The 26,298-nt window shown below is 40.1% G+C and overlaps 4 protein-coding genes across 7 annotated transcripts in view; 1 reads left to right on the plus strand and 3 right to left on the minus strand.

Annotated features, from left to right (window-relative positions):
- Nucleotides 1-2,506: 2,506 nt before the first annotated feature.
- Nucleotides 2,507-3,921, minus strand: zetaCOP (COPI coat complex subunit zeta). The gene is made up of 4 exons (XM_018100102.3): nt 3,715-3,921; nt 3,283-3,650; nt 3,135-3,225; nt 2,507-2,798 (listed from the first exon to the last, which is right to left on the minus strand). Exons 1-4 carry the CDS (start codon nt 3,772-3,774, stop codon nt 2,751-2,753), a joined length of 567 nt encoding a protein of 188 aa, XP_017955591.1. The 5' UTR covers nt 3,775-3,921; the 3' UTR covers nt 2,507-2,750.
- A 23-nt stretch (nt 3,922-3,944) lies between these two features.
- LOC108650795 (uncharacterized) lies at nt 3,945-6,346 on the plus strand. The gene is made up of 3 exons (XM_018100081.3): nt 3,945-5,557; nt 5,616-5,986; nt 6,039-6,346. Exons 1-3 carry the CDS (start codon nt 4,109-4,111, stop codon nt 6,253-6,255), a joined length of 2,037 nt encoding a protein of 678 aa, XP_017955570.1. The 5' UTR covers nt 3,945-4,108; the 3' UTR covers nt 6,256-6,346.
- Nucleotides 6,347-7,781: 1,435 nt separating this feature from the next.
- Nucleotides 7,782-8,469, minus strand: LOC108650815 (uncharacterized). Its single transcript, XM_018100107.3, has one exon. It carries the CDS (start codon nt 8,467-8,469, stop codon nt 8,092-8,094), a length of 378 nt encoding a protein of 125 aa, XP_017955596.1. The 3' UTR covers nt 7,782-8,091.
- Nucleotides 8,209-26,298, minus strand: part of Lasp (LIM and SH3 domain protein Lasp) — a 28,234-nt gene continuing 10,144 nt past the window's right edge. Inside the window, exons 2-7 of one of the 4 annotated variants that reach the window (XM_018100085.3) lie at nt 18,363-18,457; nt 11,299-11,431; nt 11,057-11,192; nt 9,109-10,221; nt 8,718-8,932; nt 8,209-8,655 (exon numbers count right to left, since the gene is read on the minus strand). In XM_018100085.3, coding sequence (XP_017955574.1) covers nt 8,476-8,655; nt 8,718-8,932; nt 9,109-10,221; nt 11,057-11,192; nt 11,299-11,431; nt 18,363-18,457 — 1,872 coding nt within the window. In that variant the 3' untranslated portion in view covers nt 8,209-8,475. Of the gene's footprint in view, nt 8,656-8,717; nt 8,933-9,108; nt 10,285-11,056; nt 11,193-11,298; nt 11,432-18,362; nt 18,458-26,298 lie in introns of all 4 variants that reach the window. The other 3 variants (XM_018100084.3, XM_018100086.3, XM_018100088.3) reach the window with 3 other exon arrangements.

Genomic DNA, 26,298 nt, shown 5'->3' on the forward strand with positions numbered 1-26,298 from the left:
TTGTCTGGAACTGAAATCTGTTGAATATTTGGGGCTAGGCAAATTCAGCAATTATTATCTATTTGCAAAAAATTTTCCTTCAAATCATATAATCTTTATGAGTTTCGCACGATACCCAAACGTGCCCAGTCATGGATACGATTTTCACTCATATACCTTCTCAGGTGACTAAGAAATAAAAGCCAGAACAAAAACATGCTCCGAAGATTAAATACCCTATCAGATAAGCGAATTTGAAGACTTCTTATATCTCGAATGATAAAGAACTTTATAGAACTGAAGATTGGACAGTTTATCCAGCATGATATAGTTGTGGGGTCGAACCGGATTTAGATAGAAAATTGGCATCATAAATATATTTTTCTATCATGATATCACTGATACATGCTTATGTTACGATTTTCATGATAAACTCATAAGTACCCTAAATAACTGTAGAACACCAGTAAATTGACACGAAACTTTTACCTCCTAGTGCTTATCGTTGACTCAAATTTCACAATAATTTGATTAATTAACAACAAGCTTAGTCAATACTAGATAATTACCAAGTAATGCTTGGAATGCCAACTATTTGGTCTGAAGTTCAATTATCAATAACAATACAAACCCGAAAAACAAGTCGCCATTCATTTCCCAGTATCAATTGGCTCCTTCACGTGATAATCTGTATTGGTAGATCTGCTCGAGGATTCTCTAGAAACTCGCGAAAAAAAATAACGATCTGACTACGTGAAGCTCCAAACACCAGTTCCTCAGCTATTCAAATGGCTAATGAACAATATAACCGGATCCTAAGCTGTATAACCACGAGTTTATGTTATATAAATCAGATTTGAGGCGTGGCCATAAATTTTACCGATTTGGATCTTGGCAAAAAAGAAAACAACAACAACAACAAAAAGAGCTGAGAGAGGCGAACATGGCGCTAATCGGTAATCGCTATTTGATAAAGCTTTCAATGCATTCCGTCCTCCAAGAACTCTTGAAAAGTCAACAATTTTCGGTGTATACGCAAAAACAAGAGAATTATCATAATCAGTAATTTCTTCACTCAATTGGCAAGGCAGCAATGTTTATCTAAGGGGTCGTACATTGAATTTATTATAATTATTTATTCTTTCAATACTAACTATGTAAATTTGTTGTCTATGCATATTCTTTCAACTCGCATTGCTTCTTTGTTCTCTCTATCTACTCCTTTCACCGTTATCATATATTATTCCTTCTGTTCCTATCTATAAGAATATGTGATGGAGAAGATAAGGATCAAGGCTTTCTTCTCCACATTTTACTCATTTCTCTTCTTCTCATACATTATATTTCGGCCTCATACCAAATCTTCATGTAATTCATTAGGACTACGGTTTAGAGTAAAATCTAAACCAAACCTAACCTAGTATAATTATTCATTTATACGATTAGGCAACTATTTAAAGTGTTTATATAAGACGATCATTTTATTGTTATACTATTTGGCGAGCCCCTTGTTGCAGCTATGAAAAACTAAAACAAGCTGAGAATACTCACGTAATCAGCAGGTTACGTCGGTTCTAAATATTGTATAGGGGCAAATGTGAAACGTGATCTAAGCAATCCATAATTAGTGACAGCTGTCAAAAGGGAATGAATGTTTCAGGTGGGTGTGTGTGCGTGTGTATGCGAGCATTCTATATAATACATCCGTATCAGGCTGCAGCCGCATGTATTTGATAAGGCTCCATTTTGCCTCTCGCTCCTGTTTCTGTCTAATTTGACAAACAGGCGACAAAACAAGGCGTTGATTATCTATCGGCCCCAGCGATGGGAACTCCGCTGTTTGGAGTGGGGGGCAAATCGGAATTTTCGCAATGTTGACAAGCATTTGATTAAAGAGTCTACTAACACGTACCTGGTACATGTGTGTGCGGTAGATGATGGATGGAGCTGGCATTGAATGATAGCAATTATATCAACAGCATTTGAATCATCAGCTCAATGAGGTAAATCTTCTCCTTATTGCCTAAGACAGCTGACGGTAACCCTGCTACGCCATATAGGGCTTTAGGTATATAGAACTAATCCAGTCCAAAAAGAACCGTTTTATAAGTCTAAAGTGCCTTTCGCAATCGTAAAACACAAACAGGTATATACTAGTTTCAAGACAAATCCCTGCCAATAAAGTGATTGGCAAACTTAAACCTATTTTACTGACCATTCCTACAATCCATTTATTTAATTTTATTAAAAACATCCTCCATGTGTAAGTGGTAAGGCGCCATTTACCAGGCAAACATTTTCTGCGTCGTCTAAAATTAGAAGAGCTCAGTTTATGGAGCGCATTATAAAGATGTTGAGATTATACAAATAGCCTAATCGGACTATAATTAACAACATTAAGTTTGATCAAGTGCTTACGCCTTTCCTACTACACACTTTACTGCCAGTACTTCAAGTATATATATTTAACAGGAGCTTATTGTTGCTGTGCAATAGACATTGTAAGTACAGGGTATCTGACTTCTCATACAGTTAGAAAACTTTATTGTTAATTACCATTTTACAGCTTACTCATAGTCTTTTGAAGAGCTTGTATTAAATATTGTACATTGGCATACAGCAAACATTATATAGAACAAACGACATCGTCTCTAGTTAAATATATATGTTATATGTATATGTATATTACACTCTAGGCGAAATTTAATAGATATAAATCGAATGTATTGACAGTATTACTGAATCTGGTTACGTTTGCGAGCGACCTGACCTCATTTCAGTATGGACCATTTCAATTGTTCGCGCGCCGATTGCAACACCTGAAATAGAGAAACATCAGAAAACAATTAACCAATGAACTTCTTGAGAAATGATAAGAGAAACAAAATGCATAATGCTGTCAATGAGCCAATACTACACATTTATTGTGATCAAACGAAATTAATACAACTAATAGAGTAAACTCTTTGCGTCAAAGACAGGTTTATAAATAAAATAACATAAATTAATATACATAAGTGCTGCATAGGTTCAAATACATCTAGTTTAACTTGAAAGAGCGAGCATATGATATGCCTAGATATTGTTCATAAAGTTGGATTAGGAAACTGTTTGTGCTAGTGCTACCAAAATAGACCATTTATTGTGTTAGTTACCTGAGCCACGGTCTGTTCGGCAATTGGAATATCCTCGTTGCGTAGATCGACACGTTTCACCACAGACGATGGATCCGCATCCAGAATTATGCTGTAAAAACAAATCATATATAAATCACATCGATTATTCAATTGTTCAACTACTTACCCGCCATCGCAAATCTCATCGAACGCCAACATAATGATCTCCAGGTTATCCAGCACCAGCCGCTTCTCAACGTTCTTTTTGAGGATAAGGCTTATGGAGTCGTACAGACAGTTGAGCACAGACAGCAATATCAGCTCATTTTCGTACGCATTGCCCATCACGTAGAAAAACAAGTCCACGTTGCTCTTGTAAACACACGTCAGACCGTCGAGCATGATGATTTCAGTGTTGGAGCGGTGCGTCTTGTTAAACAAATTTTTCTCAAACGCCTTCTGCTCCTTCAACGTGGACAGAATGTTTTTGTCATAGTACTTAGCCAGTATCCGGTTGCCATCATTATCCATAATGCACATGCCCTTAATAATATCCTACATAGCAAAGGAGTGTCATATTTCATTTCAACTCATAGTAAACAAATAAATTCACAATTACCATCATAAATCCGTCCATCTTGTTGCCAGCAAAACACAATTCTTTGCGGCCGCTACGCATTTCCCAGCACTGGTTTGGTTATTCGATAAGAGACAGCTGTTTATTGTTGAGCTATCGATGAGCGCTAGTTATGTTATGCTGTTAGTTTTCTGTTAAGTTAAATGTGTTATCGTTCTGACAGCTTAACGGCTTTTGAAATCATGGATTTGTAGTAACAATGCTTTTCCTTAAATGTTATGTGGTCAAACATAATTAACAAAAATATTATTGAACCGGTATTATATACCGTACTAAATTGTGAAATTAAAATAACACACACACAAACACTTTTGCGAGCTTGCAAACGAAATTTATCATCTCCACTGAATTATATTTTTGTTGATAGCTTGATGTAATGGATTGTTCGCCAGATAACGGCGCATATCAAGAGTTAAAAGAATTTTCCAAAGAGGCAAAGCACGCTAAAGAGGACGTTGGGTTTGTTGGAGCACGCAAGCCCCCTCGACGCAAGAATGATAAAGTTGATTGCCATGTCGTCGTAGGTACCGCAGCTGTCCGTCCAAAGTCTCTTAAATCAGAGGGAAAAAAGCTGCGCAAGAAGCTCATGGAGTTCGAGCAAGAGAACCAAACGCTGGCCAAGACTATCACAGACAAGAACCAAGAGATTTGTGCACTCAAGCGCTCAGTGGACTCACTAAATGAAGTGCTCAACTCAGTGCCCATAGATGAGCTGCGCTGCAATTCCTCTATTGCCGGCACCAAGATATTGGAGCTAAGCAAAAAGAATCGTCAAATGCGCGCTGAGTTGGAGCAGTTTAAGAATCGCATGAACAAGAAAGATATCCAAATTGAGAAATTGGAAAGAGAGCTAAAGTCTAACGAAGAGAAGTTGCAGCAGAACGGAGAGCTATTAAAGAAGAGCAATGCCACAGAAGAGCTTCAGGCAAAGATTACCAGCATGCAGCAGAAGCTCTTCGAGACACGCAACAAGAATACTGAGCTGCAGAACCAGCTGAAGCTGGCCCACAAGTGCCTGCAGCACGAGATTGGGGAGACAGTCAACGTCAACATCTTGTCCAATAATCTGAATCAAGCCAACTGGCGTGGACGTGCTCAACAAATTCTAGCACTGCAACAGAAGCTCCAGGAGCTAAAGGCGCGCCTGGATACCTATGAGAATGGTGCATGCGATCGTGCTGACTTTATGCCATTGCCACTTGGATCGGACTTGGAACTGGGTAGCACCCACAGCTTGAAGCTAACTCCACGCGGTGGTAAGGCTCTCCATTCGCCGGGTAGACACAGCTCCAGTGTTAGCCTGGGCGCCGGCGATACTGGCGGAGCCACATTTGATCGTTTTACGCCGGGCGTGCGCAAAAGCGAGATCTTGCACCGGGCCAAGGTTGAAACCATGGAGAAGGAAATCGCGGCACTGCAGGCACAGCTGGACGAGCAGCGCAGTCGCAATCTGGCACTCAAGGTGCGCAACAAGACTCTCAACGAGGACATGCTCAAGTACAAGATGCGCTCCAGCGAACTGGAGGAGCTGTCTGATTGCAATGGCGTCAATTCCAACACGATGAATGATAAATTGAATCGTCAGCGAAATCAATATGAAAGCCGTTTGGAGGAGATGCGAAATGATGTCATACGCATCAGCGAGGAACGCGACACTGCCAAGCGCCAGAAGGAGGAGCTGAGCGGCATGAACCTGGAGCTGGAAACCCAGCTGAAGCAGAAAGATTGCACTATACAAAATCTCCAGGAGATGATTAAGAAACTGGAGACAGATTTGCGCGCTGTCACTGGAGGATTTCTCTTCTCCTGTCGCGAGTTTCGCAAGGTGAGTCAGAAACTAAAATTTATACCAAGAGAGTGTAAATGCTTGAAACTCACTGCAGGAAGAATTTGTGGGCATACTGGATGCATTGGAGGTGGAGAAGAATCAAATGATGTTGCTGAATAAAACTTTAGACGAGCGACTAGCAGCAGAGCGCCTGAAGAATGACTCATCTACCGATCTGATTGCCAAGCAGAAGACACGCATCTCTCGCATGGACGCCAAAATACGTGAACTCGAGAAAGAGCTCGATATTCAGTCGGATCGCAAGAAGCGCACTCAACGTATAACTGAATATGCTAATGCACTCGGACGCACTCCATTGACCGGGTCGATCAGTTCCTTTAGTTTTGACAATCAGTCACAGTGCCCATCGGTTACCTCGTTCAACTCGGTGGGCGACGAGTCCAAGTTGGAAGATATGAAGAATCAGTAAGTGGCATGCGACAATTGAAATTGTTATACAATTCCTATTCCCGCACAGATTGGAGCTGGCCAATGAGAAGATCACCATGCTCACCGAAAAGCTAGAGTATATAACTGAGGAGAAACGTGCCGATGCCAAGTTCTTCGAGGAGACAATGCTGAACTCCAAGAATATCATATTGGACACCATACTGGGCTCTCGCAGCAGTGTCAGCCAGCCAACAATTAACAAATCGGAAGGACAGCTCGAATTGCCTGTCATTAACGATGCCTGAGTCCGAGCAATGTTTTCATGTCTTAGTTATGTTTCTTTATATCATGTTCCATGTGGCCGAATTAAATTTCAATGATAAGAATGTAAACAAATCTTAAAATTGATTGGTGAAAGGCAGAAGAAAGCAAGAATTGAGCTCAACTGGGGCTAGATAAAGTTAGAGCAGCAAACTGAATTCTGCCTATAACTCTATATAAACTTTCAATTTTATTTGAGATTCATTCTGTCTGTTCCTTAATCAAAGACCTGTTCTCTTTTTTTTTTGTAATTTTGTAGTTTTATTTGTAACACTTTGAAAACGAAGCCTTTGGCGCTGCTTCACTCGATTTTTGTTAAGTTAAGTTTGTTTTGTTTTTGTCGTATTAATTATATAATTGTTTAATATTTAGGCATATTTCATAGTACAATTGCAAGTGGCTTTGTTTATGCTTTAAGTTTATGTGTGAATATGCGTATGTATTTATATTAGTTAATTATTGCATACTTGCAGCTGTGTGTACGTGTACGTGTGTGTGTGTGTGTGTGTGTAATACCATTTATTGGCTATAAACTATGCGCGTGTATATTATATGACAACAATTACAAAGTTTCTCCATAAACACCATCACATATTTGTATATTATTCATGTATTGTAATATTGTATGTCGTATCAGATATATATATATATTTTTTATAGTAAAACAAATTGTTTATCAAACGGTATTTTAGGCTTGCTTGAAATTCGTTTCGATTTGTTAGTCATATTTTCATATATATATATATGGTCTATATTTATATTTAGTGTATTATACGATAAGCCTAGTAAATGGTTTATCTAAAAAACACGTTTAGCAAATTAAAGGCACTTCAAGGATTTTATAAAACGAAACAATTTTAAATATCCTAGAATTATTAGAAACGAAAACAAATTGCAAGTGCTTATATTATTTATATAATAATGAATGAAGAGTTTGAAGAGAAACACTTTAGCAGGTGAGCAAATCAATAGCAATTAATTGCCTACCCGGGTTTGAGCTTATGCAACACGCATAATTTCATATTCATTTCTTCCTCAGTTACGATTTCTAGTTAAATTGACAAAATTGTAGGGATACGCATCCAATTCTTCCATCTAGATGCCGCAAAGCTTTTTGGAAAAGCACAAGTTTAGTTTAGGCTGCCCGAACATTATACTAACTATGCTGCACTGTTATTGTGTATCAAGTATTTAGTTGTTCAATATATCTTACTAATACTAGATTCTAATTCCATTAGATTAGATATATATATATATTCTGTGACAATTGAATTTGTTAAAATGTTTGGCTAGGCATATGTAGAATCCAATTAATTATTGGTTAGCTGGCATTTTAGATAGTTGATTAATTATTCAGTTATTGTATATAGTTCAATAAATATTTTTCTAAATTTTACGGCCTTTTCTTTTGTAGATAAATGCAAAATTTTGGCTGGGTTAGCTTGGTCGCTTAAATTGGAAAATGTTTTTGCCCTTTTTCAGCATGTAAAATTACAAAAATTTTCGCTCATTGTTGTTGTTATTGTGGCTTGTTCAGTTTTTTTTTTTATTGTATGTGGATATTATTCTTATAAATGGCTTATAGTTTTTTGTTTTTCATGGTTCAATTTCACATTCAATTTTATGCTATAAATTTTACAATTGTTTTCCTTCAGTTTTTTTTCTGTGTTATGTTCGTTCTCATTTCCCTTTGTTTTACATGTTGACCTGTCGACTATATATATTCTCTATATATATATATATTTATGAAATTATGTAATTTTATGTGGGCGTGTGTGTTTGTGTGGAATTAGGCGTGAGTATGTGTGTGTGGGTGTGTCTCAGCGCCGCCTGAATACGTGATTGAAATAGTAGTAAATATCCTGTTCCGCTTGCTGCTGTTGGGGAGTCTTTCGTGTTGGCTGCTGTTGATGCTGCTTCGGATCCACTTGTGGATGATAATTGTTGTAGTGATGATAGCCATGCATATCGTATGGATTGTGGTGTCCCGGATGTATGCCCGGATGAATGCCCGCACCACCACCACCGCCGCCGCCGCCGCCACCCATCATCGGATTGCCGCCTGCCCGCATTAGATTCGTGTGCATATTACGATCAGCCAGAAAGACATTGATGAAGAAGATCAGCACGAGCAATATATACAGCAGGCAGACCAGTATGACCACAAACTGCTGGCGGCAGCAGCAGTAGTAGCACATTCCCTATTATATAACCGCCTGCTCCACATAGTTGGCGGGCAGCATGCCGGTCTTGCCGGTGCGCTCCACACGTCCGGTCATCCAGCCGGAGTCAATTGATTCCACCTCGAATATAACATCGCCCTCGCGAAAACTAACCTCGTCCACATCCTGTGCCTCATAGTCGTAAATGGCTCGATAGACGCGCTGACAAATTGAAGAAGTCTTTGATTAGCTCCAATTTCAGATAATTGAATTCCATTACTTACCAAGTTGCCTTGGCGCGACTGTTTATCCTGCAGCTGGGCTGGCTGTTGGCGCGCCTGCTGTTGCTGCTGCTCCTGCTGCTGCATCATTTGCACCTGCTGATAATATTGCTGTTGTTTCTGGGCGTGCGCCTGCTCGCTGGTCAGTGAGCCGTAAATGCCATTGGCGGGATCTATGTCCGAGATGGAGCCAATGCGTTTCGGGTAAACGCTATTACCTGTTGGGATCAACGCATTCGTTAGACTGGGAATTAGCACATCTATCGAGATACTTTAGGGTACAAGGACAAGGACAAGATGACGTTGATGCACATCGAGCTAAGCTAAGCTGAGCGCTACCGAACTACCAGCTAGCCTGCCACTGACCCCATCGACAGCAGTCTGATCTACTTACCCACGGCTGCGGCGCCGCGCTGATCGGAGCTGTACACCAGAGTGGTGCTAGAGCGTCCGGTGGCTGGCATCGGCCGTGGTCCGTCCGTCAGCGGATCATAGTCGGCAATTTTGCCAATGTTGTTGCTGCTCTGCTGTGCGTTCAACACGTTGGGCAAATGCCCATTGCTGGCCTGCAGCTTGGCGCCCAAAGCGTTCTCGGATGGCGTTACCGCACTATAGTTGGATGCCACATACAGCTGCTGCACATTGGTGTTGCTCTGATGTTGCTGTTGCTGCTGCAACTGTTGCTGCATCTGCAGCTGATGCTTGGAGTTGTTGCTGTGCACGCTCGACTGGGAGCGCACCTGCTGCGGCTGCTGCTGCTGCTGCTGTTGTGTGTAGCTCAAACTGGCCGGATGCGGATGTGCCAGTCCGCCATTGTTGTTGTTGTTGTTGTTGCTGTGAATGCTGCCGTTGCTGGCATTGTTGTTCAGCAGACTGTTGTGCGAATGTTGCTGCTGGATTGTTGGCTGTTGCAGTTGCTGCTGCAACTGTTGCTGATGCAGCGCCGTTGCCGAGTTCTGGCTGTGATCGAACTGATCCGCCGCATTTCCACTGGGATGATGTGAGTTGTGCAAAATGGCCGAGCGCAGCTGATTGTAGCTATTGACCGCCTGCGGCTGCTGTTGTTGTTGTTGCTGCGACTGCTGTGACTGCGATATTGCTGTGGGATACAGATGTGAGGATTGTTTAATGGCATGTTGCTGCTGCTGTTGTTGTTGTTGTTGCTGCTGCTGCAGCAACTGTTGCTGGCGCAGTGCCTGCGGCTGTTGATAGTGTGCGTATGGATCGTGCTGCTGCTGCTGCGGCTGCCTGTGATTTTGTTGCTGCAGCAACTGTTGCTGCTGCTGCTGCTGTGGCAGCTGCTGGTGTTGGTGTTGATATGTGGGCGTTATGGCCGCCGTATTGTATTGCTGGTGTTGTATTGGTGGTGGTGGCAGCGTTTGTTGTTGTACATAGTGTTGGTGTTGTTGTTGCTGGTATTGTTGGTGCTGCTGCTGCTGCTGTTGGTGGTGTTGCTGCTGCTGCTGCTGCTGCTGTTGATGCAGTGTTGCTGGCGGTATGGGCGAGGCTGTGGGTGCATATTGCGAGAATTGTTCAGCTGCCAATTGCTCAGAGAAATATTCCGATTCGTCTGCACCAATTATGTTTTTAGTTCATTCCCCCAGAGTTAGATTTTTTTTTATGCATGTGTGTGTGTTGATGTTTTTTAAGAGTGTTGTGTAACGTTAGGTTAACGGTAGTTCAGAAAGCACACACAATTTATGAGTGCGTTTGATGGTGTTGTTGTTGTTGTTGTTGGAGTTGATGAATGAGCAACAAATGATAAGCGAAAACGATAAAAACAAATAAAATAAAAAACAAAAGGAATTATAATCAATCAATTAATTACAATGTGGGAGAGAGACAGAGATAGTAGCTGTGGCTTATGTTGCTGCACTGTGGTACAAAATTAATTTTGGTTTAGTAAATGAAATGAAATGAATAAAAGTGTTATATATACACTAATGAGAGCAGTGTTGGCAAACAGTGTTGGTAATTGGTAATTGTGTGCCCATGAGAGTGTGCTTGTGAACCGAGCTTTAACCACATTTCATAGCAAACATAGCAGACTTCACACCACTGTGCGCACATAATGCGCTCTAATGAGCATTATAAATGATGATTTAATCTGTTTAGTCACATTTAATGCATATGAATTGACGACAATTGCTGATAATCGTGCATTGAGAAAAAAAAACATACAAATTCAAAAGCCAAATTAACTTCACTCTAAACGCATTTTAGCCAACAATTGCCAGCACTTACAGGTGAGATAGTGATATATTTAGAGACAGACAGAGAGAGAGATAGAGATAGCAGGAAATGGGCAAAGAGACAGAGAGATAGGAAAATTGGTTACTCACTGCTGCTGTCGGAGACCTCGGCAGAGCCGCGCTGCTTCTCCATGGCTGCCTTCTTCTCCAGATCGCCGTGATATGCCACATTCGATATGTGCTTCGTGTTTTGTTTGATGCGCAGCGTTTCCGGGTCGTCTGCCACCTGTCGAGCGTTCAAGAAGTTCAATGTTAATTATCATGATGGAAATGCACAAACACACATATACATATATGTATATACATATATATAGTCGACTCGCATAACTGACCTGTGTAAATTTGCCTTTGGCCTTCTCGAAGTCTGCATGGTATTTAACGTTCGATTGGATTTTCGTATTTTCCGCGATGCGCTTCAGCTCGGGCGTATCCGCAATCGCCGTTGCCTTGGCCTTGGGTATGTGCCTGCAAAGAGTCAAAGAGAGAGAGAGAGAGAGAGAGATTAATTCACAACTCGTATAACAGAAAATCTAGCAAAAATGTCGGCATAAAGTTCAACTTGCCGCCGGTCAATTTCGATTTGGACAGTTGGCTACAAAATTTTCTACTGCTGCATTGCGGAAACAGCAACAAACATCTGCTGCTGCTGCTGCTGCCGCTGTTGTTTTGGTTGTTGTTGTTGCTCCGCCCACCCTGGCTGCCGCTGGGCATCAGGCGCATATCATTTAGCCCCAGTTGAACGTATGGTTTTTCGTTCGCTCGTCTTTAGTTTCGTGTGAAGCACCCACCTCTGACCCCTAGCTCCCAACCACTCCCCTCACTCCTTCACCCACCCACCTCCTTTCGCGGCCTGTTGTTTTATCAATTAAAACCACATTTTGTGGCATTTCGTTTCGTTTCATTTCGGTATTTTTTTATGATGACTGACTGCCCACCCCAGCACTTGGGGCAGCTAACGGTTAATGCACGTTGCTGCTAGTGAATTATTAAAGCGCAGCTAAATGCAATTTGCGACCACAGCCGAAGAAAAGTTTTGTGGCTCAGACTTAATTTCTATAGCAATTACTTTTCGCTTCAAGTGCTTTTTGGCAGATTGAAGAAGGTGCTAAGGCTTTACCATAAGATTAGAAAATCTTTGTGGGTTTTGTGGCTTGATTATCTGAGAAAGTTTCAGCTCATTTATAAGAGGAGCAACTTGAACTCTTGAGAATTGCTTAGAGAGGCGCTGTTTATTAAGCAATTCAAAGATGGACTTCAAGTGAGGGGGCTAAGATCGAAGAAAGTCGAAGAGAGGAAGATGAAATGAATGGGAATGAAGAGAAAGAGAGAGAGAGAGAGAGAGAGAGAGAGAGAGAGAGAGAGAGAGAGAGAGAGAGAAAGTAGAGAGTAGAGAGGAAGTAAAGAGAACAAGACACAGATTTTTAACGATATTGGCGATATAAAGATAAAAGTAATTAAGAAGATAAGGATAAATACCCATGAGAGGACAGAAATGAAAGAAAATTATTTATATACCAAAAGAAAGATAAGGAAATATATATATTATATATATTGAATTTCAAACATATTCCAATATCAATATGATAACCAGTTTAATTGAAGCCCAAGCCTATATATTGAACAACAATACCAGGAATATGCAATCTATCGATATGATTAATGCTTCCCCATGGACTAATACATCAATTAAATTATGGCGAAAAAATATGGAAAGAAGAGAAAACCAAAGCCAAACAAACAAACAACTTGGTACACAAGCGCAATATGTAATCATAAAGTACACACACACACACGTGGACAACAATATACAGGGTGTTTATGTGCCTGTGTGTGTGTGTTTGTTTATGCTGTGGAGTCTTTTAACCTATCAGTTGGCTAATCGATCGATTGATTGCAGCGACTGATAACCACAGCAACAGCAACAGCAATGACTGCAACAACAGCTAGCCAAAGGTTGATAAACCCATTCCCTAACCCTTCCCCTTGCTTTTATCCATTTGTCCTCCCCCCCCGTGGCCACTTCCACTTCATACTGTAATTGTAATTGCGCGCAACTAAATTGGCTTATAGAATATTTATGGATTTATCGTGCGTATATCGAGAGCACAGCTGTCGCCAGTTGTTGTAGACGACATTGGAATGCAAAGGGAGGGCAGTGGGAGGGGCGCAGCGATTTAAAGAGCGGCTTTGCCTTACTATTATTTAGTTTATTAATTGTATCTGTATCTGTGCAAATTCCATAGCAGCTGCTAATTCCATATGGTAGTGGTAGTGCTGCTGCTAGTTACGCAACCCTCAATTCCAATTTGTGGGTGGTGCAGTGGTGCAGTGGCGCAAGGCCGTTTAATGACCAATGACCGGTCGCTCATGCATGTAGGTCTGCGGCGCAAGTTGTTGGCTGTTGGCTTGTGCTGTTGTTGCTGGCTTCGCTTTAATGCTGTAACAAAAGCTTATGTTGTTGTTGTTGTTGTTGCTGGCACACATTGTATAGTTGTTGTTGGTGTTGTTGTTCTTGCTGTTAGCTGGCTGATGATGACATAACAATGCTTAAGCGCCAGCGGCTGCATTGGCCAGAGCAGTGTAACAGCGGATGTCTCGGCACGTTCCCAATAGATCAACAGCAGCAGCAGCAACAGCAGCAGCAACGGCAGCAACACGCACGCCAGCGACAACAACAGCAACCAGAGCAGCTGCTGTGCGTGACATGCCACTATTGTTGTTGTTGTTGTTGCTGCTTTACTTTTTACTATCAAAGAATTTTAATTTATCTGTAAACAATATATACACGAACACAATACACACACACACACACTCAGCAACAACTGCAGCAGCAGCAGCAACTGCTGCAGCGCTTGCTTCATATAGTGTAAACATTTTTGTTGTCATCGCGTTTTAATATCCTGTAAACAGCATTTTGTATATTTAGACATAATATATTTATAGACCAAGTGACATTTTAGATGTATGTATAAAGTCAGTAAAGTCATTCTATTGCATCAAGAAATACATATATCAAATAACGAAAAATAATAAATAAATCAGATAAGCCTAAACATGTTAAGGGCTAACAATGGCTGTTCGCTGCTATTAACATGTTTATGCTAACTATAGCACTGTTATTAGCATAGGCATGTTAAGGCATTTTTTAAGTGTTTTGAATTGTAGAAAGTGTTATTTTGTTAGATACAATAATGTTTTGTTTTTAATTAGATTTCATATTTAATATTTTTAATAAATAAATCTCTGTTAATAACATTTATCTGTAATGCCTTTCAAAATAAAATTCTCTACTTTATATTTTCCCATTACCCTACAATACTTCAAGCTGTGTAAATTACTGAACTAATCTACAATATATTTTATACACCCATTAGATTGAATGCTTTGATTGCAGCGCATCTGTTAGCCGCTCAAGCTGTCATATGTCAGATGTTGCATGTCATTTTGTGTACTGTTCATAAGTTAAACGTAAATTGCAGTTGATGTGGGAACCTCGATAGCAGCAGGCAGCAGGGAATATGGAGCGAAATGTAGTCCACGACAAGCTGACCAACAAATGGGATGTGCAAAGGAAAGGAGGAGCTGGACATTCATTGGATGTCCACATTTTTTGCATGTGATTTGTGGATTGTTGTGGAATTTCTGCTGTGACAAGCCTTTTGTTGGTCAACATTTTGATCAATGGGCCGGGCAAACAGGACACCAGGCGAAGCCTCAACAAAGAACACGAGGAAATTAAGCAGGAAGCGGCTAGGAAAAGAGCAACGGATTCATCGGGAATTACACAAACTGTGCATTATGCGCTGATTTGTTTAATTAACTGTTAATTAAAACTGACGTTGCCGAGAGCAGAGATCCGATTCCAATCATTAGACGCTGTTCGAAATTCGTATATCCATATATATGCATCAATTTCGATTCGCTTTAAATGCAAATGGAGCAAGAGAAACTTTTGGCATATGCAAATTTCATGAGGAGCTCATTTAACAAGGGGAAGGGGGAAACTGCGATAATTGCCAGGTCAGAGCGTAAAAATGAATTGAAATGCGATTAAACGCACAGTTTGGCACATAATCAGCCGAGGCACGAGAGGGAGCAACAAGTCAATTATGGAGCTGCAAAGATTCAAAAGAGCCAAACTGAATTTGTGGGGTGGCTGCGTATGTGGGGCTTGAAATGCATTATCGGATTTTGGGTGGGCAACGGGTTGCGCGTATGTCAAGATTTAAAATGCCATATGAGAAGAGGGAGAGAGACCGAGAGACTGAGGGAATTTGGAATATGGTAAACTCTAGGTCGAGATTTAAATATCATATGAGACGAAACAAAGACAGCTACAAGAGAGAGGGAGAGGGGGATAGAGGTAGTGTATTTGTGCTGTAGGTAACACACCCAGCTCTCATTTGTGTTGTGTGTATTCTCCTCTATTGTTCATGTGTTGTTTAGCATAAAAAGAGGCAAAGCCAACAGGCCAACAGCTTTACAGTTTTTTCTTTTTTTTTTTTTTTGGGTAATTGAAAAGGTTTTGGCTTTCCATTGTAGGCGGCTTAAGTAATCAAAAAAAAAAAGCAACTAATGGGGCACAGTTATGTAGATACATATATATATGTACAAAATATCTAGAAATTCACATTTGGCTTACAAATGAAAGTGAACGAAAATAAAGCGAAAAGAATTGACACACAAAATGAGAAGAAGAACTTTCGAATACACAAACAAAATCAAATGAAATACAAATAAAAATAAAAAGCCTGAGTTGAGCTATGTGGAGCACACATTGTAGAAATTGGAATTGGAATTTTTGGTAGCCGAGGGCATGGCCATGGTTCACTGCATTTTTATGTTAATAAATAAATGTGCAAATGTGAATATAATACGGTATGCGAAAGATGCGCTCGTTGTGTATTGCAGATGCTTTCAGTCAGTTCTCTCTCAATTTGTTTACACATAAAAAACGAATGTGAAAATCCACAGAAATTCAGAATTTGTAAAGGAATAATACGTATCTATATAGGCATGTAGACATATATTTGTGTATATATATAATAAATGTAAAAGGGGCCAACACACAAACCCAGTAAACACAACTCGTTTTCTAGTTCAATTCCAACTAAATGGAAGAACCTGGTAATGTAATGGATACATGACTTCAATAAGTGTATGTGTGTGTGTGTGTGTGTTTTGTTGTGTGTCCTGTGGCTCATGTGCAGGTTTGCTTTTCCATAAGACACAATTGGGTTACATCCATAATAGAGAGAGAAAGTTAAGGGAGCACAGGAGCAGCAGCAGCAAATGCGAAGAAATTTCTATGCCTAGAAATGCGAACAATGTAAACTTTTTGGACTCTTTGGACATTTCGGAAACTATTGTCAGGACTTTCAATTAGCTTTTCGAACTACTTTCAACTGCCTTAAGAAAAACAATTCAATGTGTTCACAAACCCAACTGGATTTGCTCGCTGCTGTTCATGTATTCTATTTAACCTCAAATAATTGATGGTACACTAAACTAAATTTTATATTTATATATATAAGAAAAATAAATATAATATAATAAATAAATATATTTATTTATTTTTATTTATTATATTTTACCGTCACTGAAAAAGCTTTATTTAACTTTACTTGCATTATTATTTTGATCTATTTTATAATAAAAGTTTCTTTGATTTTTTGCAGTGTTTAAATTGTAGCCCTCGGACTTCGCTCATCCAATTAAAATCCCAATTCCATGTGGCGCTCCACATGTGGCAAGTATAATTGCATGTCTCCGGCGCTTTAAATCTCTTTAGTAGTTTCGTAGTTCATAATTTATTACAATCGTTATTCCATCGAGGGCAGGAAAACTTTGGCTTTTCTGCTGACCCTAAAGTGGCTGTGAAACTTTGCAAAATCAGAGAAAGAAAACTGCTGGAAAAACTTCTCAAGCAATTATAAAATCCCAAACAGGAGAGAATCAGAAAGCCACCAGCCGTGGCAGCAGCAGCAGAAATTGTAGATTCCGCCGGAACGTGGCCGCACGTAAGGTGCAAATGGCTCAAAGGCGTTCACTGCAGTGAAAGTGCTGAAACGGAAGACAAGCCACGCCCCATTGGGGCCAACATGACATCATCCAGGATTCGAGTCAGCAATGAGCAGCATTGGGTGCCGGGCGGGCCACTGCGTGCTGGCCACTGCGTCAGAGCAAAAGCTAACGGACGCATAACTCAATCCGCATGGAATTTTTATTCCCGCAGCGGTGGCATCCACAATAAATCTGCATTAGGGAACGTGGCCCGTGGCCCATTGCTGTTGCAGTTTGCAGCCCGCTTGGCTCAAGGCCAATAAACGGGAACGGACGCCACGCACTGCAGTGGCAAACTCTGGATAACCACTAGGCACAATGGTCACAATATATGACAACAACAACAACAACGAAAGCAGCGAGAGCATAGATACAAACAACACAACACATTTGCTAGAACAATAACATTGGGGCGTGGCAGTGGCAGTGGCACAGTGCCTGCCCCTTGTGCAACACACTCGCAGAGTGAATACAACGATAACAAGTAGGAGCGGCCTAGCTGGGTGTGTTCGACTATGATATACGCGTTCAATTTGATATTAAAAAGGTGAAGTAGGCGAACTACTACTTCTATATACTCTTCCAAGTGGTTTCAAGCGAAACTAGATATAGATTTGAAACTTGTAGAAGGTATACAAATAATAAGTATTAAGGACTTATATAGAATCTAGACTCTCACATATATCACATATTAATTATTGATAATATAACTTTTAAATAACATAAGAAATGCTCTAAACGGGAAGCTAGACCATTTTTTCTTTAACTGACATCAAATAATTCTGAATAGTTCCTCATTCTTTTCACAGATTCATCTCTTGCCCTGATATACCCATTTGCCATGCGTTCAGGGTATACGAATCGCGATCCTAACGGGGTTAAAGTTGCTGCAATGCTGCAGGGGCAGTTGCAACAGTGCGAATGTGTTTGTGTTTATATAGGTGTGTGTGTCTGTGTGTGTGTGTGTGTCTGAATCTTTCACTAAAGTGTCGCCGCATTTCCGCACCTTTTTAACAGCTGCAATTCAGCAATTCGTGCGGCAACAGCACGTGACAAGTGCCAGCCGCCGACGCCGACGTCGACGTCGCTGTTACCTGGACAGCTGTTGCTCGAGATTTTCTATTTAAATGGCTGCTATTGCCATGGTGTGCTACTTATCTCGGTAAGGACAGCTCGCAGATAAGATAAACGACGCTAATGAAGATTGTACGTCAAGGTTGGCATGCCTAATCTCCACTCCGCCCCTAACCCACCCCCCCTTCCCCAAATCCTCACCCTCTCTCTCTTAGACAATTTTTAGTGTAGGGTATTTACATTCGGTTTTAATACTTACGCTTCACAGTATGGCATTTTGTTGTAGCCCTTGTAGGTTTTCATATTGAGCGTCATTCCGCATTCTGTGCATTTGAAACACGTTTTGTGCCATGTCTGAAACGGAATAGAGCAAAGGAAAGAACAAGAATTAGAGGAAAATTGTTAGCAAATTTGTTCGCCAGTCGTCGGATGGGGGGAAAAAAAGAATTTGTTGTACTTATACTCTAGGCATATACAATATGTGTGTGTATTTAGCGGGTATATCGGTTTACAGGTAAAAGATGAACAGCAAAGCAATTCAGAAGTAGAAATTAAATACTATATTTATAAACTCTATTACACAGCTTAGACTGTGGTTAGTTAAACAAATAAATAAATAAATATTTGTATATTGAAAAAACTATATATACAAAATACTTTTCATGTCTGTGTTTATGCACTTGGCTGGCATTCCATAGCCTGCAGGGTATTCTCATTTCGTTTCATTGCCCGCTGCTCGCAGTTATTATTGTTCTTTGTGCCCTGTTAAATTGGCGCAATGCAACTAAAAACTAAAACTAAAACCCAAGATGAGCATAAAAACTAAAACTTGAAAAGATTTTTTGGCTTTGCGAGCATTCTCTGGTTAGTCTCTAATTGGTCTTCGCTCTTTAGGTCTTTCGGTTTGCGGTAGCTGGTGGGCGTACAAGGCGGGCGTGGCTGTGGCTAAGAGCGGCCAGCCAGCTAGCCAAATTGGTAGATAAGCACTTATAAGTGGCTGAGGCAAAACTTCTCTAAAAAACTTGTTCGCACTTAAAATGTTACAAAAAAAAACAAATCAAGTTGATTGTTTGCGAGTTACTCTATAAAATACATTGCAGTGTATTTTGAAGCATTTCCTATAGCGGCATTTTATTTGCTGTTCCGTAGTTTATTGTTACGAGCAGCAACAGAATTTATTAGAAATTTTCTTATTAGACAGCTCTATAAATAGACTACAGAGCCAACTTTATGAAGCATATTCGCAGAAACTGGCTCCAGCCGTCATATCTCTCACTTTTATTGATAAGCTGTAGCTGCAGCAACTTATTCTTAGCCTTCTAATTTGTGTGAACTGCACAAGAGATGCGCAGCAGACAGGCAACAAGAGGAGGGGCCAGAGGGGATAATTGTCATTGCTGGCAGAGAAAAGCAGAGATTGAGAGAGGCGTGCGGCTGGGGGAATGGGGGGGGACACAATTGTCATTGGTGGCTGCGCTTCAAAGAGAGGCAACTCAATGCAAGCAGACGACGTGTTATGCAAATTTGTGAGAAGTTTTATTCCTGCCGCCTTGCAGTCGCTCAGCCTGTTAGCCAGCTTGGAGACTTGAGTTGGGGGTCAACAAACGATTAACTTGTCTGCGGATTAGCGAGCGGCATAAAGCGCGAAATATGCGAGAAAAATGCGTTAATTGGTTTCACTAACACACACACACACACTCACACTCAGACGCGTAGACATGGACAGCATAGACAGCAACCATAAATAGCGTAGACGCAAACCAGACGTAAAGTGATGAAGTGATTGCGATTTCATCACCAAAGAGTCAAAGAGTTGGCAATGGGAAACCCGTTTGGCCAAAAACACACGCACACACACACACAGAGAGAGAGACAATCTCAATGGCAACCAACCCACTGGGGGCTAAAGGCAACCACATTCCACAACTCCAGTGGAACTCCATTGGAATGGGACTGGGAATGGGCATCGGTTTGGCCAGCCATCGGTACGTAAAGCCGTAAGCCACAAGGGTCCAAGAAAAGTTTTCATAAATCAACGGATTTAACTTGACGACTCGAAAGTTTTCAACTGAACTCAAGAGGGTAAGACTCAAGATCTCCATGCTGGGTATAAGCGTATGAGCGAGTATACATATTATATTTATAGATGAAACTATAATTAATTTAGATGAGTGTTTTTAGCTGAGCAGAGCTAATTTTATTAATATTAATATTCTAATAGATCTGATCATGCGCATGTTTTTTGTTATATTTGTTAGGTTAGGGTAGCTTCAAGTCGTGCACTGCCGATTAAAATATTCCTACTCGTGTTTAGTTTTTTTCTACTTGTTTTTATGCTGCGTGTGGCACATATGTAACCAGTAGGAAAGTCATTGAACATGACACAGAGAGACTAAGACAGAGGGAGAGAGAGAGGCAGAGTGTCATATCTTAAGAGTTAAAGATAGATAGAGAGAGAGAGAGAGAGAATAAAAGAGCGTTTCTCATAACTCATCTGTTTCCCCTCTGACTTTTGATGAGGTTTTGATGACCGTCACAAAAATTCAATTTCACTTTCACAATAAAATGCAGTTGTGGCTGTTACGTTGTGAGTGTGCGTGTGTGTGTGTGTGAGGTAATCGCTTTGTATAGCAGACTGCATTTATTTTCTATGCTCGCTTTAACCCACTTTTCATTTGCCGCTCGCTTCTCGTCTTGGTTTTCAATTTGAGGCTCAATTTCCAAAAATAAAAACCTTAAGTGTTTCATGCTGTTTCCCTTGTTGTTGTTGTTGAGGTGTTGAATTTGCATTCGAATTTGCACGCTTTCAACATTTTAAACGTCTCCACAGCGCGACAATAAAAAACTAACAATTGGCATGAGCCACAGTCCAGACAGCGAAAGCGGGAGGAATAGGTTGAGGGAGACAGAGAGACCCATAAAATAAACCAACTGAACGGGAATTGGGGCTTCGGTTTTGGGGGCTTTGGACTTTAGCTTCGAGCTGGGCGCTTGAGGTTTGGCATGGTTAGCTGCGAACACGAACGGATTGGATTACCAGAGTCAAAGCGACCAAACCAAATGACAAATGACTGCAACGCCACAAACAACAACAACAACAACAACAATAACTGGGGAAAAACAATGGCGACTAAGCACGAAGCAACAACTAAAATCTATTTATAGGGCAACCTAAAGTGTCAAATGATGCGAGAATTTGTATTAAGTGAAGTTAGAGCTCTGCACAAGACACCGAAATATACCAAAAAATACCGAAAAAAAATACTAAAAGTCAAGCCTCTGACTTTGGTAGCTTACATCTTATGGACTTTTCATCCGATTTTCGAGTGGAATGCCTTGTTAGACGCGTATTTATGCGTAGTATCAGTTTGCATTCAAATATAGTCATGGAGTTATAAGGTTTCGGACGAATGCACAAGAAACTGAAATATACCCAAAAAATACCGAAAAAATACTAAAAGTCATGTCTCTGACTTTGGTAGTTCATATCTTTTGGACTTTTTATTCGATTTTGAAGTATAATGCCTTGTTAGACGCGTATTTATGCGTAGTATCAATTTGCATTCAAAAATAGTCATGAAGTTATAAGGTTTCGGACGAATGCACAAGACACCGAAATATACCAAAAAATACCGAAAAAATACTAAAAGTCAAGCCTCTGACTTTGGTAGTTCATATCTTTTGGACTTTTTATTCGATTTTCGAGTGGAATGCCTTTTTAGACGTGTATTTATCCGTAGTATCAGTTTGCATTCAAAAATAGTCATGAAGTTATAAGGTTTCGGACGAATGCACAAGAAACCGAAATATAACCAAAAAATACCGAAAAAATACTAAAAGTCAAGCCTCCGACTTTGGTAGTTCATATCTTTTGGACTTTTTATTCGATTTTGAAGTAGAATGCCTTGTTAGATGCGTATTTATGCGTAGTATCAATTTGCATTCAAAAATAGTCATGGAGTTATAAGGTTTCGGACGATTGCACAAGACACCGAAATATACCCAAAAATACCGAAAAAATACTAAAAGTCAAGCCTCCGACTTTGGTAGTTCATATCTTTTGGACTATTTATCAAATTTTCGAGTGGAATGCCTTGTTAGACGCGTATTTATGCGTAGTATCAATTTGCATTCAAAAATAGTCATGAAGTTATAAGGTTTCGGACGATTGCACAAGACACCGAAATATACCCAAAAAATACCGAAAAAATACTAAAACTCAAGTCTCTGACTTTGGTAGTTCATATCTTTTGGACTTTTTATTCGATTTTCGAGTGGAATGCCTTGTTAGACGCGTATTTATGCGTAGTATCAATTTGCATTCAAAAATAGTCATGGAGTTATAAAGTTTCGCACGAATGCACAAGACACCGAAATATACCCAAAAAATACCGAAAAAATACTAAAACTCAAGTCTCTGACTTTGGTAGTTCATATCTTTTGGACTTTTTATTCGATTTTCGAGTGGAATGCCTTGTTAGACGCGTATTTATCCGTAGTATCAGTTTGCATTCAAAAATAGTCATGAAGTTTTAAGGTTTCGGACGAATGCACAAGAAACCGAAATATAACCAAAAAATACCGAAAAAATACTAAAAGTCAAGCCTCCGACTTTGGTAGTTCATATCTTTTGGACTATTTATCAAATTTTCGAGTGGAATGCCTTGTTAGACGCGTATTTATGCGTAGTATCAATTTGCATTCAAAAATAATCATGGAGTTATAAGGTTTCGGACGATTGCACAAGACACCGAAATATACCCAAAAATACCGAAAAAATACTAAAAGTCAAGCCTCCGACTTTGGTAGTTCATATCTTTTGGACTATTTATCAAATTTTCGAGTGGAATGCCTTGTTAGACGCGTATTTATGCGTAGTATCAATTTGCATTCAAAAATAGTCATGAAGTTATAAGGTTTCGGACGATTGCACAACACACCGAAATATACCCAAAAATACCGAAAAAATACTAAAAGTCAAGCCTCCGACTTTGGTAGTTCATATCTTTTGGACTATTTATCAAATTTTCGAGTGGAATGCCTTGTTAGACGCGTATTTATGCGTAGTATCAATTTGCATTCAAAAATAATCATGGAGTTATAAGGTTTCGGACGATTGCACAAGACACCGAAATATACCCAAAAATACCGAAAAAATACTAAAAGTCAAGCCTCCGACTTTGGTAGTTCATATCTTTTGGACTATTTATCAAATTTTCGAGTGGAATGCCTTGTTAGACGCGTATTTATGCGTAGTATCAATTTGCATTCAAAAATAATCATGGAGTTATAAGGTTTCGGACGAATGCACAAGACACCGAAATATACGCAAAAATACGAAAAAATATCAGATCTGATCAATCTCTGCTTACACATGTCTAATATATCCCTTTCAATGCTTAGCTTTAATCTCAACGCCCGTTCTTGAAGAGCTCTAGACAGGCCGCCAAAACACTTTCTAATATAGCACAATTCACACGTACGAAATCGAAATGCGATTCTCGTAAAGCGACTAGCAGGCAGTTGGCATATGGCATATGGCATCTGAGTTACCTATCAACTGTCTGGATGGAGTGAATACTACATGAAGATTCCAAAAAGGAAACATATATCAAATGCTGAAGTGAAAACACAACTTTTATTAACTAGAGATGCAGCTGGAGGAGGAGGAGGGAGAGGAGGAGGAGTAGGCAGAGCTGCGTTCATGTTGGAAGTGGAGCATACTTGTGCTACCCACGTGTTTTCGTCTGTGCTGTAAGCGAAACCCACTTACAGCTGTCAGTTTGCTCAACCTGCTGCTCAAGCTGTTCATAATGATGATGATGATGAAGCAGTGCAGTGGCTGATAATCAGGGTAGGCGTGATGATACGGGAGCAGACAGCTAGCCGGCTAGCTAGCTGATGAAGCGGAAGTGAAAGCAACAGAGGCAGAATTAAACGACTTCCACAGCTTCCGCTGCTATTGACTCACAGTCTAACATACGCACACACACATGTATTTGCACTGCAACCGAAAACTCACAAGTTCTCAACACAGAAATGCCAAGTTTTTTGGCAACTGCCTTAACGTGCGGGTTTTGCCTTCCTAAGCGCACCAAATTAAGTTCAAGTTTGCTGCGTCGCGTTTCGGTCAATTTAACATGACTCCTCCAACTGCCACCCACCAGCCCCGCCAGCCACGCCCCCCATGCCCAAAACTCACTGTCTGCGCCCACCTCTCCAAAAAGCGCTGAGGTTTAGGCATATATTGTGCACGCTCTGTTTCATTTACAACTGTTTGCAGTTCCAGTTGATGATGTTGTTATTGTTGTTGTTGTTGTTGTAGCAGATGCTTGTCTACAGTAGCTCTTAAAAATCTTGTCATCAGTTATGCTGCGAAGCATATGAAGCTATTAGCTCTACCTTTGAAATGCTAAATATATTTAAATGTCATTCAGATATATCATAATGTGTATATATGTATTATAGATATGATAATATAAGATAATATGTATGATAATATAAGACTGCCTATATTTTCATTTTCAGTATGGGCTGTCAACGGTAAATACTTTCTATTAACTATTAAATTTTGTTTAATATGCTAAAAAGATGATATCACATTTAGAAAACTTTTTCTTTATATAGTCAGGTCTGTCTAGACCATGAAGTGTGTGGCTACGCTAGTTAACTTTAATTGATCTCTTTAATATATTTATATTAAGCTTTGTATTTGCTATGAGCTGTTGAGTCTGTCTTTAACTTTAGATAAAGTTCTTTAAATGATTATATTCATTTCATTAGGAACTTATATTACATTCTATGTCCATTTATGTCTCAGGTGAATCCATGCCAGTTCATCAGGTAAAGCCAATCTACTTTTCTTGCAGCGCATTCAAAATTCGTTGACATTTTAATTGCCGCAATTGGAATTTGCATTTCGGGCGGTGGTGGTACGCCGTCGTCACATTCATTGGGGTCAAGGCGTTTCGCAGCCGTCGCTGTTATGACCAAATGGAATACGCCATATATGGCTATAAGAATCATCTGAGTCATTGTCATAAGATACCTGAACACGATGCCGACAACAACAACAACAACAAACAAACAAACAGCCAACAACAAACACCTTTTTCAAGCTGTATTACGCGATTACAAACTGAATGCCGTTACACGCAATTGTCGCCTTTCCGAGCGGCCTTATATGGCTGGGCTGGATCACTGAATCGTTACGGCTCAGCTATATATGTACATATACATATGTGGAAAAGAGAGCCATATAGTTATATTGCCAGCCTGCTCGCACTCATCACCATTCATGACATAATTGACATTATCGGGCCGCAAATAGTTTTTAATTGTTGCCCCATTGACGTGACTGGACTTTTGATCAGTTGATCAAGTGGGAACTTAACCAACTTGGTAATGTTATAATTAAATGTGTACACAATGCTGTCTCTGTCTTCCCTCCTTTCTATATACCTTATCCCATGCCTCCTCCCCTCATCCATTCGAGTGTTTTCTTATGCAATTCTCACTTTTTCTTTCGATTGCATTTTGGTTTTTCTATCAGTTCCCATGCCAGCAGTTTTCCCTGGCCTCTTTGTCAACACCCTGTATATGTGTATGTAGTAGTATATAACTATATCTATTTGCCTGATCTTTCGTATCGCTCACAGCCATCGACAAGTTTCTAATTTGTTTGGAGCTATGTGCCGCTTTCGTTTCGTTTCGTTTCGTTTTTGTTTTCAATTTCATTTAATTGTGTTTTTTTTATTTCCCTGTTTATTTACAGCTTATGGCTAATTAATATCATTTTGTTTACACTCAGGCAGGGAGATGGATAGAGAGGGAGAGGAATAGGAAGAGAAAAGGCGGGGCATAGGTTTTACTTGTCGTTGCCCAACCGAGTCAACTTAAATTGTGACTACTATAACTGACTTGATTCGCTTTGTTCAGAGTAACTGGAACTTGCTCTCGCTTGAATTTTGCAATTATTACACGTTTCACAAAGCACGAGTGTGTGCATGTGTGTGTGTAGTAGATTGTATCTGTTATTTTGTATCTGCACATTCAAAATGTTGTCTCTGACAGCCAGTGGAATGACGTAATCGTCGCTCACTGTCTCTGGAAATTAGATACTCAAAACTCTCGAAAAAGTGTGGCAAACAGTAGCCCGCCCGAGCAACAGCAGAAACAATCTCAAATATGCGAAT

This window comes from Drosophila navojoa, chromosome 4, assembly GCF_054131105.1.
Source record: "Drosophila navojoa isolate 15081-1374.11 chromosome 4, UAZ_NAV_1.0, whole genome shotgun sequence".
Taxonomy (NCBI): Eukaryota; Metazoa; Arthropoda; class Insecta; order Diptera; family Drosophilidae; genus Drosophila; species Drosophila navojoa.

Excerpts from the sequence above, each read along its gene's own strand:
- zetaCOP (XM_018100102.3), bottom strand. The coding sequence starts at position 3,774 with ATGCGTAGCGGCCGCAAAGAATTGTGTTTTGCTGGCAACAAGATGGAC. Across the intron at positions 3,226-3,282 it reads GATGAGATTTGCGATGGCGG|CATAATTCTGGATGCGGATC; the intron begins GTAAGTAGTTGA and ends TTGTTTTTACAG. Across the intron at positions 2,799-3,134 it reads CCGAACAGACCGTGGCTCAG|GTGTTGCAATCGGCGCGCGA; the intron begins GTAACTAACACA and ends TCTCTATTTCAG.
- LOC108650795 (XM_018100081.3), top strand. The coding sequence starts at position 4,109 with ATGGATTGTTCGCCAGATAACGGCGCATATCAAGAGTTAAAAGAATTT. Across the intron at positions 5,558-5,615 it reads CCTGTCGCGAGTTTCGCAAG|GAAGAATTTGTGGGCATACT; the intron begins GTGAGTCAGAAA and ends AACTCACTGCAG. Across the intron at positions 5,987-6,038 it reads TTGGAAGATATGAAGAATCA|ATTGGAGCTGGCCAATGAGA; the intron begins GTAAGTGGCATG and ends ATTCCCGCACAG.
- LOC108650815 (XM_018100107.3), bottom strand. The coding sequence starts at position 8,469 with ATGTGCTACTACTGCTGCTGCCGCCAGCAGTTTGTGGTCATACTGGTC.